This window comes from Pan troglodytes, chromosome 18 (genome assembly GCF_028858775.2).
Source record: "Pan troglodytes isolate AG18354 chromosome 18, NHGRI_mPanTro3-v2.0_pri, whole genome shotgun sequence".
NCBI classification, from domain to species: domain Eukaryota; kingdom Metazoa; phylum Chordata; class Mammalia; order Primates; family Hominidae; genus Pan; species Pan troglodytes.
In genome coordinates, this window is record NC_072416.2 from 8,654,195 (window position 1) to 8,671,477 (window position 17,283).

Sequence of the window (17,283 nt, forward strand, 5' to 3'; positions counted from 1 at the left end):
GTGACAATATGGATTTACCCTCTCTCCCCATCCTTTTCTTCCCTATCTCTGCCATCCATGTAGGATTATTTCTCACTGGAACCAAGCTTTCTGGGAATGAGGATATGACAGTCACCCTCTCAGATGGCACTAAATGATCCCTCTCTCCTGGTATCTGCAGTCTGTGTAATCTCCCTTTCAGCTTGGCGTGAATGAATTGATTCGCTTCCCATAAGTGGAATAGGACAGAAATGATGAGATATCACTTCCAAGACTGAGTCATAAGAAGAAGTCAGTTTCCCGCTTGGATGCTTGCTCTCCTGCTCTAAGGGGATCCAGCTACCACGTCCTGAGCTGCCCACTGGAGATACTAACATGACAAGGCACTGAGGGTGACCAGTAGCCTGAAGCCCCCAAGGAACTGAATCCTGCCAGTAGTCATATGACTGAGCAGGCAGCTGGATCCTTCTTCAGTCAGGTCTTGAGATGAAGCTGCAGCCACAGTTGTCATGTTGATTCCAGCCTTGCCAGAGACCTTGAACGAGAGGTATCCAGTAGAGTCATGCTACTTACTGACCCATAGGCGCTGTGAGTTAATGTTTCTTGTTTCAAGCTGCTAAGTTTTGGAGTAAACAACACTAGCAAGAGATAACTAATACAGTGGATATTTTGTTTCCACTTTAGTTTGCATAAATAGTAGGCACTCAATACATACTTGTGGGATGAATGAACAGATTGATTATAAACAGCAGCCCCAGAAGCCTGGCAGATAGCCAGGCGATGACGGTGTGTTTTGAGCTGGAGATATGGGTATGGGAACTTAGCCAAGAGGTGAGGGGTGCACAGAATTTTGATATCTAGCAGCCATGGGGACATCGATGACATCTGTAGGAAGTGATTTAGGGGAACTCGTGGAGAACGCAGTGGAGAGGAGTATCATTTAAGAAAGGTGGTATGGGCCAGGTGCAGTGGCTCACATCTGTAATCCCAACACCTTAGGAGGTTGACTTGGGCAGATCACTTGAGGTCAGGAGTTTTTCACCAACATGTTGAAACCCCATCTCTACTGAAAACACAAAACATTAGCCGGGCATGGTGGCATGCACCTGTAGTCCCAGCTACTCAGGAGGCTGAAGCAGGAGGATCACTTGAACCTGGCAGGCAGAGGTTGCAGTGAGCCGAGCTGGTGCCACCGTACTCCAGTCTGGGTGGCATAGTGAAACTGTATCCCCCCCCCGCCCCCCCAAAAAAGGTAGTGTGTAGGCAGAGTGAATAAAGAGACAAGAGGGATGGAGCAGTTCAGAAGCAGGAAGGTGGCCGGGAGTGTGGTGTTCCTGAAGCCACAGAGAGCTGCCAGGGGATTGTTAATACATCCTATGATGAAGAAATAGCAGCTGGGATCCAGGAATGCACATGGGCACGGCATGAAGAAGATACTAAGACAGTAGCTTTAGTGGAGTGGTGTGAATGGGAAATGGCAGGGGGTCACCAGAAGGTGGAGAAGCTGGAGGTGATAAATGTGGATTACCATTTTCAAAAAGCTTGCTGGTTAGAGGCACATCCAAATCAAGATTGCGGTTAAGGTTGAGGAAGAGTTGAAGGAGCTGGAGTCATATCCCAGAGCTTCAGCATGTGTATATCCTGACAACCAGGGGAGTTTGAAGATGGAGCAGAGGGAAGGATTAACTGTTGGAAAAAAGAACCCAGAGGAAAGATGGACACAGCACCCTGGCAGAGCGTTTAGCCTTGGCACAAAGAAGTGTGTTCAGATAAGTACCTACGTTTTGGTTCAACATCTGTCCTGTGCTGTTCTGTGTTCTCCGTGAACTACTCCAGGAAAAATGTGGTTGCTTTTATTGCCAAGTTGCTTAATTGCCTTACGGAATAATGGCAAGCAAGCTCGTCTTAGAGCTTTTGAACACAGAGACGAATCAAAGCAGGAAGAGGTAGAGAAATCAAATAGACGGATGGCCTTCTCATTGACAGCCTCTCAAGTTGGCTACCCCTTCTTTTATTGGTCTATTAATGGCTGCTGACATCTGTGAAATGCCTTTTCGACTAAAAATAGAGAGGGATGCAAGAAAATTCTACCTGCTATCATAAGGCATATGGTTTGTCTTTTACTTTTTTTTTTTTTCTCCATCTTGTCCATTGTAAAAGAGCCTCTGTGCACACGGGTTCACAACATTCTTCAACAGTGATTCCAGGTCCAGGATGACTGCCACTTTGTGCTCTCTAAAAAAGACCTACCAAAAAGCCATGATGGTACCTCATTGCATTTTTCTACCACCTTAAAACTGCCAACTCATTTTCATTTGGTTGCACTTTGCTCTCACACCTGTGAGTCAAGTAGGGCTTTGATACAAAGAAGCATGTTCCACAGGGCTTGACTGCCTCCAGTTGCCAGTCTGGGACAAGAATTTCTGATGCCTAATTTGTTTATTTTTCCTAATACATTACATCACTGTTTCTTAGTCCTAGTTATGGCTCCAGGGACTTAGAAATGGCACTTCCTGAGTGTTCCCATGGGTTCCCTGCAAAATACCTGTAGATTTTAATATATTCATGGTGCATAATCAGTGCTTCAGAGAGAGCCCTGCTAACAATTACCTCCTTTCTGAGAGTTTGAGAGCACAGCAAGCAATCATGTTTTCAAAGAGAAGGGAAATATCCATGCACAAAGCCCTCAGATCTTAAAATCACGTGAAATCCCTCCTCCTCCCACCTCCAACCCTATCCACAAGTTATTCTGTTGTTGGACAAAATGCACTGATATTCCTTATCAGGCATTTGGGACATCTGTGACATGGGGCAGTGTGTGTATGTGTGTGTGTGTCTGTGTGTGTGTGTGTGTGTGTGTGTGTATAGGGGGATTTGAAAATTCAGATTCCCATTCTCATCCTATACTTCCTGAATCAGAATCTCCAGCGTGGAACCCAGCATCTGGACTTTGATAAGCATTACAGATGAGTCTTACATACACTGCAGTTGGACAGCCACAGCACATTTTGACATTCCGTCAGTGGAGCTCCATGGATGAGGAGAGATACTGGGTTTTTCTTTCTTATCAGGCACGTGGCTGCTGCAGCAAAGCTAACAGTTTCCCTTCTTTCTTCCTGGGGACATTAAGAATACTGAGGGTGCTGTGTTGCCCCACACCTCCTATCCCCAGGTGTTTTCTGCTAACATGCATGCAGGCTGGACTTCCAAATCTCAGCACCTGACAACTCTCTTTGGTGGCTGAATTCTGCTCAATCCATGTCCAAGGAAGGCTGTAAGTGGTATAGGATTAACACCTCCCCTCCCCAGGATAACCAACCATCACCAATAAGTGATGGAAACTGGTGAATGTACATTCCAGCTCCCTTGCCCCGGGGTGGTGGTGGGTGATAACTCTGGGGAGTATGTTTTGTACTAGCTCCAAGAAGTCTTTATTTGGAATAATTTCCAGGTACCCACAGTGGTAACTTGCTTGAGGACGTTCTTTTTGTTGGCTTCTGTCTCTTCTCCATTTACTTCCCCACTCCTGGCCATTGGGCCATTGTTTCCTGGATTCACCTCCCCAGTTCACTACTGACATTCAAATACTTATCTCATGGTCGACTTCTGGAGGAAGCAAACAGAGTGTCCGCTGATTAATGAGCAGAACTTGTTGAGCCACCCGTAAAGCAATGGTGTAGAAGAACCCTATCAGAGAAGGCTGAAGTGGATGTAAACATGCTTCATGGATGGGAGTTCACTTTTGACTAAATTCCCAAACGGTATCCGTTAGATGTTTATGTTCAGGTTCCAGAATCCAAAATTTTATCCATTTATTTATATTGCCCTCATATTATCTACTTTATAGTCCTAAAAGACATTCCCAGGGATTGTCATTTTTTTTTCTTTAGTGGTTCATGTGTCTTAATCGAAGTATAAGGAATAAATAGAAATAATAAAGGTACAAGTGGAAGCACAGAAATGTAAATTATGTGACTATAATTTACAGGTATTTTACTTCTTGGAGCATCTATAACCCACCAGTAACCACTGCAAATGCATACTCTTCTTTGTAAGGTTGCATATTTCATCCTAAATGGCTTAAATATCTTTACTTATCCATTTGTAATAAAAAGACTAGGACTTAAAATAAAGTTAAGTGCATTTGAAAGAAATCGATTGTCAATACTCTGTGCTGCTAATAGAGGGAACATTTTCGCCCCTGAGGTGTTAGTACATTAAGGCAAAGCTATTTATGTTCTGATTATAAATTCATTAACTATTTACACCTCATTGACTCGCAACTTTTTTTCCCTCTTGATAAGTCTCATTTTTAACCTTCATGGTTGACTTTAGATGGAGCTATTTAAAACAGCCTTTGTTTTTACAAAATGATTTTTAGTGGAACTTTAGAAAATTTACAGAGTGTTTTTTTTTATTGGCCTTTGGATCCCCTATACATAAACAGAGGTTTTGGGTATATCAGACTGTTAAAGATTTAAAAACGAAGTCTTGAGCTTAAGTTTGTAAGCTTTGAAAATTTACTTATTTTCCTCTGAGCCTCAGTTTTCCTTATCTGTAAAATGGGAATAGTACTACAACTGCCGTGTAGGCTTCTCTGTAGTTAAAGGTCATGTCTCAGGCTTGGCATAGAGTATGTTCTCAAAAATATTTTTATTTTTACTCTTCTGCACAAGTCCTAAACGGGCATGTAATGACCTCTTGCTGCTCCACGCAGCAGCAGTATGAAGCTTGCATGTGTCTCCCAATTTACCATCCATCAGTGAGTGAGCAAAGCTGGTGACCACTTTTTGCTAATGACCACGCACACTGAGGACTTGCGCTTACTCTCCGAGTTGGAGACGAGGAGGTTGTGATCAGGTCTGGGTTATCATGGACAGTGGTGATCTTGTCATCTTTGTTAGTTTGAGGTAAAAGGGTGTTGGCTGGAACACTCAGCCCAATATGAAGCATGAGAGGAGTGAACTACAATATTTGTAAGGTGGCATCGCCCACACCATCTTGCATTTCTTCAAGATGACCCTGTTGTATGGCTGTTCTGAGGAAGTCACCACTCACTTCCACAGAGCTGTTACCGTGTGCCAGGCACAACGGTGAGAAATTTCTCGTGGATTCTGTCATTTAATTCTCCCGACAATGCTGGTTGAGAAGAATCATCACTGAGCTGGATTTGGATCCTAAATTAATTGCTTACTACCTTGGCGACTGTGAGCAAATGTCTTCATTTCTCTAGACCTCATCTGTAGAATGAGGACGGTAATCTGGTTTACAGTGTTGTTATGAGGACTCAATGAGAATCTGAATGGAGGTATAGACCTAGTGCCTAGTGCATAGTAAGGCTAAATGTATGCTAATTGCTATTCATATGTTACTATTAGTAGTTCTGTTACCACCACCACTATTGCCATATTGGTGAGGATGCTTTAGAACAGTGGTTCCTACCTGGGAAGATTTTGCCCCTTGGGGAGCACTTGGAAATATCTGTACACATTTGGGAGGAGTACTGGCACTTAATGGGTAGAAGCCAAGAATACTGCTGAACATCCCACAGTGCCCAGGGAGTCCCTCCACAGCAAAGGGTTATCTGGCTCAAAATGTCAGTAGTGCTAAGTTTGAGAAACCCTGCTATAGGCAATATGTCATCTTCAACAAGCTAATGCAGAAAGGGGATGTGTCATCTCATGGAACAGGGAATGCAGCAGTATGGTAGTTTTGGAAGTCCGTTGATTTAGCAGCTTCACAATTTCCTGGATGTTACTGGTCCTTTATTCTTCCCTGCCCTGCCATCTTCAGTATTAATTTGTCCTCAGGCTCATTGCAAGGTACCTGTGGGGGGGTCCAGAGGTCAAAATCCCATGAGAAAACGTCTGGAAGTAAAGAAAAAAATGTATTTTCCTGTGGCTTTCACTTGGATAAAGGAAATGTTTCCTAAAATGTGATAACAATCTTCTAGATCAGGTGACTGGGAACCTATGACAGTTCCTGAAGCAATCATTTACAAGGAGAATAGTTCACATATTTGGAGATGGGAATCAACTGCACTGTCCATTGTATTAATAGTAACTATTAATATGTTAATTATATCATCATCATCATCATTGTTGTCATTGTCCCCATTTTATGTACAGGGAAGTGAATAGTGATGTTTTTAAAAAATCTTGTTTAGCTCACATAGTTATTAAGTAGTAGATATGGAATATGAACGCAGGCTGTCCTACTCATGAGCTCCGTTCTCTTATTTCTAAAAGATGAATGATAGTATGTTTCATAAAGTTATACTAAATAGCATATAAACAAGCCTGCCCTAAATCAAAGACACAGCTTAGTTTCTACTTATTATTAGCCAAGAAATTAGGAATTTTTACTTGAATCTGATGAAGCTCAAAATATTTGTTTCCAAAGTGTTCTTTATATAGGCAGGCTCCCATTTGGTGCTGCAGATTACTGAACCTCCCTTTGTATTTTTTTACTCTAAGACCAATTGGTTAGGAATCTCCACCCTCATGATCATGAATCATTGACATGATTCTAAGCCTGGCTACATGGAGATGAGTCCTAGTAAACAAAAAGACAAGCTGTATCATGATTTATGTCTCATGAACCTGGCTCTGACACAAAACAGACTAAGTTTTGAGTCCCACCCTAACCACTAGCCAGCTCTGTGAGGTTGGGCAAGACACTGAATTTCCTCCTTTCAAGCTTTGGTTTGCTCATCTATTTAAAAAGGAAATCATTTTTTCTGGCTGCATAGTATTCCATGGTGTATGTGTGCCACATTTTCTTAATCCAGTCTATCATTGTTGGACATTTGGGTTCGTTCCAAGTCTTTGCTATTGTGAATAGTGCCGCATGAATGAAGCTGGAAACCATCATTCTCAGCAAACTATCGCAAGGAAAAAAAAACAAACACCGCATGTTCTCACTCACAGATGGGAATTGAACAATGAGAACACTTGGACACAGCAAGGGGAACATCACACACCGGGGCCTGTTGTGGGATGGGGGGAGGGGGGAGGGATAGCATTAGGAGATATACCTAATGTTAAATGACGAGTTAATGGGTGCAGCACACCAACATGGTGCATGTATGCATACGTAACAAACCTGCACGTTGTGCACATGTACCCTAAAACTTAAAGTATAATAAAAAAATTAAAAAATAAAAAGGAAATCATAATGGTACTTACACCTAGAGTTACACTGTGAGGACTAAATGAGATGACACAATCAAAGAGCTTATATAGTAAATACCACACGCTTGTTACTTTTGTAGCTGTTTTTGTTATCATCATGACCATTGCTTAAGGTGCTATCTTCGCTACAATTACTATTTTCTCCATCTTATTAAGGGGATGAAGGCAGGAGAGGAAAAGTAATGAGCCCAAGTAGAAGAGGAAAAACTATCATGTTTACTATTTCAAAGACACATTGAAACAGAGTGTAAAAGTTGGTGTCTTTTCACAAAAAAGAGACCTCATCTGTGGACACCGGATAGCTCATTCTCAGTATTAAATGCCTTGGTTAATATCAAAACCCTGACCTACACGATAGATGGTGAGTGAGTTCAAGCAATCAATAACTATATATTGAGTATCTGCCATGTGCCCAAGGACTGAGGGGGAACAGAGAATATAAGGTGCAATCCATTCCCCTGTGGTCCTCAGACTGACTGTTTTAATTAGTTCATTAGTTGACTCCGTTTGTGAGAAAGCCTTCAGGTAAGTCTGAAGACTGAGAACTTGTGGGCAAAGTAGGTCTTATATAATATTTAAATTGTGCAAATCATGTTATTGAACCCAGAGTCATTTATGGATACATTTGAGTATTGTATCAACTCTTCTGTGACTGCTATTGAAAGGTATCCTTGGGAGGAGGAATAAAAGGATGCTTGGCTACTTGATTTTTTTTTTTTTTTCTGAGACCAAGTCTCACTCTTTTGCCCAGGCTGGAGTACAGTGGTGTGGTTGCAGCTTTCTGTAGCCTCAAGCTCCCAGGCTTAAGCAATCCCCCCACCTCAGCCTCCCAAGTAGCTGAGACTACAGGTGCACACCACTACGCCTGGCTAATATTTTAAATTTCTTGTAGAGATGGGGTTTCACAATGTTTCCCAGGCTGGTCTCAAACTCCTAGGCTCAAGCAATCTGCCCACTTCAGCCTCCCACACTGATGGGATTACAGGTATGAGCAAGAGCCACCACCCTCTGGCCTTCTTAGATTTTTAGATCTTAGATTTTTTTAGCTTGCTTTTTTCATCCTTTTCCTATTCTGTTTAATATATCACTGATAATCTCTTAAAAATCCTAGAGTACTTTGGAGTAATCTACAAATCCCTGGAATTCACTGGATGTTTACACTGACCTTCTGGAAAAGTTATTAAACAAATATAAGATAATAATGGAGAAAATGGTCATTGAAACATCAGTGAAGGCAGAGTGAAGCCCAGAGCACTGGCAGTGGAAATCATTATGGTAATGGTGCATCTTGAAAAGCTAACCAGTCACTCTCCACTGCCTGTGGTAAAGCAAATACGCCTTACAAATCATTTCAGAGCCTGCCTTGGGCCTTCCCTAGCCCATATCTTTAGTTCCAGCTTCTACTCTCTTGGCTCTTTCACCACTGTCCAGCCCCTTTACTTCAACAGGACTCTATTTATATTGAACAGATTTGCTGTTCCTAGAAGGAGCTATGCTGTTTTGCTTCATGCACTTTCATAAGCTGTATTCTCCTTCGGGAATATCCATCACCCAACTCTCTGGGGAATTCCTATTTATCTTCTCTATTTAGACATAATCTTCTCTAGAATGCTTTGCCTGACCTTCTGCCCTTCTGCCATATCTGGCTATAGGCTCCTGCTCTGTATTGGCCAAATGTTTCAAGACAGTTGCAATCACTTATTTATGTGTTTGCATATGCTATTGGACTGTACGCTTCTCAAGTGCAGAAATTGAGTCTAGTTTATATACTAAATGGTTTACATGGGGGACTAGCCTCAAGAAGGATGCATGTTTGATGACTGAAAGAACAAAGGACTACATAAATGGATGAGCAGGTTGACTTCTCATTTCATTCCAAAGTGGTTAGCCCATTTAGACAGCAATCTACTGCAGGGAAGAAGGAAGGTTCACCTATCATTTATTGAGCTTATTATGTGGCTGGTGCTGTGCATCAGGGAACAAATCTTTGATGTAAAGACCTTTTAGTTTAATAGAAGAGAACAACATTTACAGTAAGCTGAGACAAATGACAGGGTAAAGGTAAATGGAGGTGTTAGAGAAGTTCACAAGAACACCTTATCTGTGCCTATGGGGGGCTGGGTAGGGAGTTGAGGGATTGGCAGGGAGAAAGTGATATTGAAATGGAGATCTAAAAACTAAACAGAAGCTATCCAGGAAAAGAGAGTATGTAAGGGTATTCCTGGTTGGAGGAACAACATATACAAAAGATTGGATACAACAAGAGAAAAGCCCTCCTGGGTCACACAGTGAACTTAAAAAGAGCCAGGAGCTGGTAAACCACATGGACAACTTTAGACCTTATCCTGGGGAATAATGAAGAGCTATAGGAAGATCCTAAGTTTTAAAGTAAGATGATGAAATTTACACTTTAGAGAGCTCTCAGCCAAGTACAAGGCTACAAAGTCCTTGTTCTTTTTAAACCAGCTTTATGAAAGGTACCATTTTTGACATTGGCTTAGATCACAAATTGGAAAGTATTTTTCATTTCCAGTAGGAGGAGCCAAAGTCTCCAGGTTCTTTCTAACCATAGCAGGGCGATTCTTGGCCCTAGGTTGTCCTGGGAGGTGTCAACTTCAGCACCTCTCATTTATCTTCCAGTTGCTCAACATGGAGAAATGACAGGAAAAACTGTACTTGGAATGTGAAAGGTCATTGTGAGAAAGAAACTAATACTTTCCAAATGAATAGCATAATGGCATGCCATATTGATCTTTACTCTAATTTTGTTTTAAATTGTAATGGATGCCTCTCACACTCATATTCTTAAGCCATGTAGCAATACAGGTACCAGTGAGTCGTGCCTAACACTCATCACTAATCTATCTAAGCCTATTTCTACTCTACAATAAATAAATTAGAGCAGACTCAAGCTGAACTTGATTTTCAGATAGATGAATATGTTTTATTTCCAATGGTAAATATATATATGTATTAAAAATAATCAAAGGGCCCAGCAATTACCCATTTTAATGTAACAACAGCTGATGTTACTGCCTTGAATGATTGCATTCATTTGTTCCTTTCTGGAATAAAAAATGAAGGCGAATAGACAAACAATTCCTGTTGGTGAATTTGCACAAAACAGTATATTTCAACAGAATTTCCCATTAACTGCCATTTATTTCTTCTATCATTATTGATAATTTGCTTTTAAATTGAGAATACCTCTTTTACAACCCATCTCATCTCCCTGCATGGCTAGACAATTACATTTAAATTCGGCGGTTTTCCCATTGTAAACAGTTTCTGGGGGAAATGATTATGATGTTACCAACCCAGATTTATGGTTTCATTTTGCTATCACTGAAGGATGAGACTAGTATAAAGAAAAAAAATTGCTTACATACAAATATATTATTATCAAAGAGAATCCTAAGGAAACATATGGTAAAAATCAACCCAAATTGCAAAATCGCTGGGGCCAATTATAAAGATATCTTTCTGGATTTTGCAAACTTACTTTTTCAAATGATGATTACATATTGCATGCTTTAAAAAGTAATATAGTTATAGGCAGAAGTTCCCTTTCTTTTATTCTGAGGTTGAAAGAAACCCCAGCCCGATAGGATTGCAAGAGGAACCCTTAAGGAATCTGCTCCTTGATGGGCGCTAGGAAATACACGTACATCTAGTACAAAGGAATGCACATCACATGGCCCCCTGTTTTGGAAAGCTTACAGCATTTCTTATAAGAGGATCCATGGTATAAGTGCAAACACAGTCACATCACAGGATGGGAAAATGAACAGGAGCCTCAGATCAAGTGCTCAAGGCTGGAATCTGGCCTTGTCCAATGCCATCTGCCCTTCAGAAGGCAGGGTGGTGCCACATAAAATTAGGTAGACTGCCTGGGGAATCCTGGTTCCTTGCCAGCTATGTGACCTTGAACAAATTACAACTCACTGAACCTCAGACTGACTTTATTGTACAACAAAACCCCCTGGAATATTTGTGGAAGAAAGAGGAAGGGAGGAAGGAAGGAAGGGAGGAAAGAAGGACGGAAGAAAGGGAGGGAGGAAGGAAGGGAGGGAGGAAGGAAGGAAGGGAGGGAAAGGAAAAGGTAGGGGAAGAGCAGAGTTTCTCACTCCAGTCCAGAGTGGGACCCAGGAAGGGAGAAATATTGCTTTAATCTCTCTAAGCATCTGTGAAATGGATAAACCTCCAGTATCTACTTCCAGTTGTTGAAAAGACTCCATGTAAAGTGCTTAAAACAGCATCTGGTGGAAAGTAAATGCTTATTAAGTGCTAGTGTGTATTAAGGCGTCATGGGGCTTCTGGCTGTAAGACATCTGCTAGGAGGACAATCCCTAGACACCTTCAGCGTCCATTGCAGGAGTAGGTGGCCAGGAAGGGGGCAGGACAGGAGAGGCCCAGCTGTGAGGGGTGGGGGCGTCCCAGGCCAGCCGCACCCACCCCAGCCCTGCATCCCATCCAGCCTGGAGAACTTTTTGAATCTTGGATAGGGCTCGATCTCTGCCTGGCAGGAAGATTTGAAGACTTGCCAGAAAACTTCCTCAGAGAAGAAATGGACTGGGGCAAGAAGCTGCCTCCACTTGGCGTCTCTAGGGGGGGATTTGTTTACTTTGATTGGGGTTGGGAGGAGGGCGCTGGTGCTCAATGAGTGAGCCCACCTGGGGACTACCAGGACGAGGACGGGCGCAGGTGAAAGTCCTGGGCTCATTGCCCCAGCATCCAACTTTCACCCTCTTTCCCCTTTAGGCCAGGAGACCAGGGTACCGGGTCGCGTGTCCGCCGCCGCCCGCTGGAATCCAGGGCTGCACGCGTGACCGCGGCGGCGGCGGCGCTGGCGAGGGGAAGGGGGAGGGGGCGCTCCCTCGCGCACCAGATTATTTTTGGCTCCGCAGCCGGGGCTGCTCGCTGCTTGTCGCGCGCTCACACACACACAGACACACACGCACACACACACATGCACACATTTTCTCGCGCTCTCTCCGGCTCTCCTTTGTTTATTTTCTAATCTATATTTTTATTGGAAGATTTCCTCTTTATTCTCTCCCGCCCTCCTACAAGCGCTCTTGCTGGCCGTCTGGGTGCACACACCGCTCCCTCGATCACCCCAGCCCCCTTCCTGGTCTCCCGAGCGCGGGGTTTGAAGGTCACCTCCTTTCCAGTCCCCGTGCGAGCCGCGCTGCCGCCGCCTCCTCCAGCCAGAGTCGGTGGGACTGGCTGCGCTGCCCTGAAGTGGTTCTCCAAGCAGCGCGGAGGGTGGCGGACGGCGGACGGAGCCCAGGGGCCGCGTCGGGTGGGGAAACCCGAACTCGCGGAGGGGAATCCCTCCCCCTTCGCCCCAGCCCCCCAGCAGCACCCGCGGTGGGGCGGGGGCGCTCTGCCAGCCCCGGGAACAGCAGAGGCGGCGGCACCGGCTGGACCCACGCGCGCGCCTCCGGGGCTGAAGAAGGAAGGAGTGAGCCGAGCCGAGCACCCCACATCTGGAGGGGACAGCCAGCCGTGGGCCCCGCCCCGGCGTCCGGAGCAGGAGAACTCCGAGCTTCTTGCCCAGGCAAAGAGAGCAGGAGCGGACCGCGCGCCCGGGATTGAGAGTCCTTGCGCTCCAGACCCCCACCCAGTGGCCGCCAGGGTCCCCGCCTGTCCGGACCCTCGCCGCGCCCAGGCAGGCGCGCCAGGGCGGGGCTGACCTGCCCGCGAAGTTGCGGACAGTGCGTGAGAAGCCAGCACCCCCTTCCGCCGCCTCCAGCTTATGGTGAGTGTGGCTGGGGGTGCAGAGAGCGCACGGGAATTCGGGGGTCTGGGGCCGAGAACGTGACCGCAGCCGGGCTCGCCGGGAGTTCTAGGTAAGTCCAGGCGGAGTCATCGCCTCTGCACCCACCCTGACCTGGTGGGTCAGGTCCAGAAGGTCTCATGGAGGGAAGCGCTAGGTCCCCGAGAACTAGCCTCCTCCTAGCGCCAGTCTGGGCGCTCTGGACGGGAACTTTTTCAGGGTGTGTGGAAAGATCTCGAGGCGTGTCCCCCCCTACCCCCAGGAGGCCGAGACCCTGAGCCCCCTTGTGCGTCGCTTCCAGAGGCACGTCCTTCCTTGCCCCAGAGCGCCCCTCCGAAGCATCCAGGCTACCTCGTCCGTCCTCCTGGGAGCGAGTCCTAGGTGCCAGGAGCAGCGGGAGCCTGCCTGCGCACTTTGATTAGTCTCCCTGGCCGGCTGCAAGCGTGCACTCAGCGCGCCCCCGGACCGCTGCCTCCGCCCGCAGGGTGTGCAGGAGGAGGCATCTTAGTGACCCGGGAGGGCGTTTAGGTGCCCCGAACCCCTTGTGGGAGGAGGGGAAGAGAAAGCTCACTTAGGTGGAGAAAGCGCCGCTGTGTTTACTGGCACTGGAATCGATGCCCCGCGGTGCCACCTCGACCCCAGGGGAGGGGGCCAGCCGGGAAACCCGCGAATGGGAAACTCCTGCTGTGCCCCTGGTTCCTGGGAGCCTTAGAGAACCTTCACCCCAGAGAAGGAAACACAGGGGTAGCAGATCTTAGACCTGTGTTGTTGTGCAGGCCAGGGGGGGCTTGTCAGCTCCAATCAACCAATTGTCCAGCTATGGAAGCGAGGGCGGGGCTAGTGGGGCGCCGCTCCCATCTCCCCACCGCCCAGGAGGCCACTTGGCTGTGAGCTCCTGGAGCCTCCCTGGCGCCAGCTGCGGGGACCAGGTGTCACGCGGAGCCCGGAAGCTGTCCATTCAGCAAGGGAGGGGAAGACCCCGATCTAACCTTGTCCTGGAGCCCCCAACTCCATTCCTTGCTGCCAGGGAATGGTCAGGGGGCTGGGAGAGCTCATCGCTCATGTGTGGGCCAGAGCTGGGGTGCACCTGCTGGCACTGGAACATCTGGGGTGCGGCTACTGAAGAGCTTGGAAATCCTGGTCAGGCATTCCGGGCAATTGGCACCCCAAAGGCGGGTCTTTTCAGTTGAACTTGAAAAGAAGTGGGGGAGTGTGGTGAAATAGCTTTGTTTGAGTTGAAACATCATGTCTCCTAACTTGGGTTTTCCTTTATTAGAATAATGATTGTTTATTTTTATTTTTAAACTCCGTTGTGCAGAGAGGCCTGGCCTTGACAGCCCAAGTTTAGGACATGCCCCAGCCTGCGATCCCTTCCCTGCCCCCTGTCCTAGTTCATCTCCCCTCCATTTATCATTTTATCTTTGTTACAAAAGAGAGAAAAAAAAGATGAGAGCGCCTGGATTCTTTCAATTTTTAAGTGACCACAGAGGCCCCGGCTGGAGCTACTGGCAGATTTATTTTTAGCTAAGATCTTTTATGTTCAGAAGCAAAGGACCTGGGGCCTGTGAAGGGTAAAGGTGGTGCTGGCAGTAGCTGTGCTGGTAAAAAGTGGGGCTGACTCAAAACCTGTGTCCTCTTTGAGCTCGTCAGGGAGGCCCTCCGTTTGGAAGAATCCCCTGGGCTTTCCTTAAGTTAGCTTATGGTTGCCTCGGGTTAGGAAGAAAAGTCATCATTCCTCGCAGTAGTGGAAGTGACACCTTAGGGGTCCAGAGAGTGGAACTTTATGGCTCAGAAGAGCACAGGGCTTCTGGCTCCGTTATCTGCCAGCTGTGTGACCTTGGGCAAGTTGCTTTACCTCTCTGAGCTTCGGGTTGTCACCTGTAAAATCAGAGTTTCAGTCGTAGTTCTGTCCTCAGAGGGTTTGGGGGTAAACTACTTGAAGCACTAAACATTTAGAACAGTTTGGCACATGGTAAGTGCCTGAATTCTATGAGTTTTCTTTCTTTATTCTTTCAAGTAGATTGCTCTAATTTTTGAGCCTTGTAGCACCGAGTGGTACAGGAAAGGCAGGTGGCTTGCCTTATACACACACATTTTCTTTTAAATAAGGAACAGAAGCCTCAAGCTCTCCCATTCTGCTCTCTGCATGTTCCAAGGAGGATCGCGGACAAGTTGCCCACCCACTGGCCAAGATATAGGTTGGTGGCATTTGACTTGCTGTCTTGACAAGCACCTGAAATTGTTTTTGCAGCAGTTGTACATTTCTTCTGACCCACTGAAAGGACTTGATCTCCTTGGCCCCCTGGGATGAAAGTATTACCTTAGCAAATCTGTTTTTTTTTAAATTAGAACATCATTTATTTAATACGTAGAATATTTTGAAAACACAAGAATCGAAGAATATTAGAAGTGGCTTTATCATTCATCCTGGGATTCACACATTGCAATTAGTATGTTTAGATATAAAATTTTGTGGCCAGGTACAGTGGCTCATGCCTGTAATCCCATCACTCTGGGAGGCTGAGGTGGGCGTATTGCTTGAGTCCAGGAGTTCAAGACCAGCCTGGACAACTTTGCAAAACCCTGTCTGTACTAAAAATACAAACAATTAGATGGGTGTGGTGGTGCACACCTGTAATCCCAGCTACCCTGGAGGCTGAAGTGGGAGAATCACCTGAGCCTGAGAAGGTTGAGGCTGCAGTGAGCCGATATCACGCCACTGCACTCCAGCCTGGGTGACCAGAATGAGACCCTGCCTCAAAAACAAAACAAAACAAACAAACAAACAAAAAACAATTTGTGATAGTATTTAAACAATTTGTGATAGTATTTAATTGTATAAACATATAAACATCTGTGGCACACATTTGCCCATAAACGAACTGAATGCACAAATACCTTGATCCAGTTTTTAGAAAGAATTTTAGTTTTGTTGTGGCAAGAACACAACATGGGCTGTACCCTGTGAAAAGATTTCTAAGTATATCATACATGACTGTTTTAAGGATAGTATTGTATAGGAGATCTGAAGGAGTTATTTACGTTTACTGCATGAGGGATTCGGGGATCTAAAATCGTCAAACTCATAGAAGCAGAGAGTAGAAGGTTGTGGCCAGGGTCTCAGGGGCCAGGGATATGAGGATTTGCTGATCTAATCAACAGGTATAAAGTTTCAGTAATGTTGTAATAAATCTTGCTGTCCGTGGAACGTACCGTTTTTTACATCACCCTGAAGCTACAGAGTTTTCCACTCAGAAATGAAGCTGAAACATGGGTCTGAGCGGGTTTCTCCTCCTGGAATTGACCCACTCTGCCCTATTTTTCTTCTCATTATAATTGAAGCCATATATATATATATATATATATATATATATATATATATATATATATATATATATCCTGCTCCTGTAAGGTTTGAGCACAGGTCTTCTAGATATCCTCATGTCTCTGATGATTTTAGAAAAAAATTAAGCTTAGTCCTTTTAGCTTGAACCATTGCAAGCTATTATATTTTATCAAAGTCCTTTCTGATAATACATATTTTTTATATCCAGAAAATTGGGTCTGCCCTGTATAGGAATCTGACATTTCACCTTTCCAAAAATTAGACCATTTCGTTTGCATCCTTTAAGCTGATGTGTGGAGTAATGAACACATTCCAAGAGGGAAATCGTATTTGACACAGAAAATACTTTGGAGACGCAGCGATTTCCCAGTGGCGTGTAAGGAGACTATTGAAATCCTAGCACGTTTGCTCTGAAGGACAGAGGGCAGCTCGTCCTGCCTTTGCCACCCAGCATGGGAGTTACACAGTAAGCATCATCCACAAATTAATACTGGCTGACTTTCCTAAAATCATTCCTTAATCTGTCGCTTTCACATTTACCTACAGTGTCGTGCCGGAGACCTCAAACACCGAGGCGATGTTTTTAAAGAAGCCACGAGGCTCTTCCCAATGTCTACCTCCATTATTTAAAATACTGCCTCGAGGCACAGGTATAAATATTAAAACTTTAATTAAAGAATCAATCAGTGATGGAGCTTCAAAACAAGGGGATCCAGCACTTTCAGATGATGTCAACTGTGAACACAGTTAGACTCGGTCGTAGGGCTAGGAGTGTTTATGAAAAATGACGCGTGGAGTTATATACACAGGCAACTGTCCTCATTTTTTGAATCTGTAGTCATTGTGAGCACTGTCACTCATTACCACTGGTTTGTCATTGTTCGCTAGTCAAAGAGACATGGGTGACTGTGGCCTGCTGCTACAGAAGAGTGTGTTGTCTTAGGGGAAGGAGTGGCTAATGCAAGAAATATTTATTTGGAATG

General features: G+C 45.1%; 1 protein-coding gene across 14 annotated transcripts in view; it reads left to right on the forward strand.

Annotated features, from left to right (window-relative positions):
* The window catches only part of RBFOX1 (RNA binding fox-1 homolog 1), a 2,477,231-nt gene that overhangs the window by 768,642 nt on the left and 1,691,306 nt on the right, over positions 1–17,283 (forward strand). For 7 of the 14 annotated variants that reach the window (XM_054668836.1, XM_054668827.1, XM_054668851.1 and 4 more), the window contains exon 1: positions 12,058–12,936. The exons of 3 other annotated variants lie outside the window; for them this stretch is intronic. In XM_054668836.1, coding sequence (XP_054524811.1) covers positions 12,934–12,936 — 3 coding nt within the window. In that variant the 5' untranslated portion in view covers positions 12,058–12,933. Of the gene's footprint in view, positions 1–12,057; positions 13,028–17,283 lie in introns of those variants that run through there. 4 more of the 14 variants (XM_063796601.1, XM_063796600.1, XM_063796602.1 and 1 more) reach the window with 2 other exon arrangements.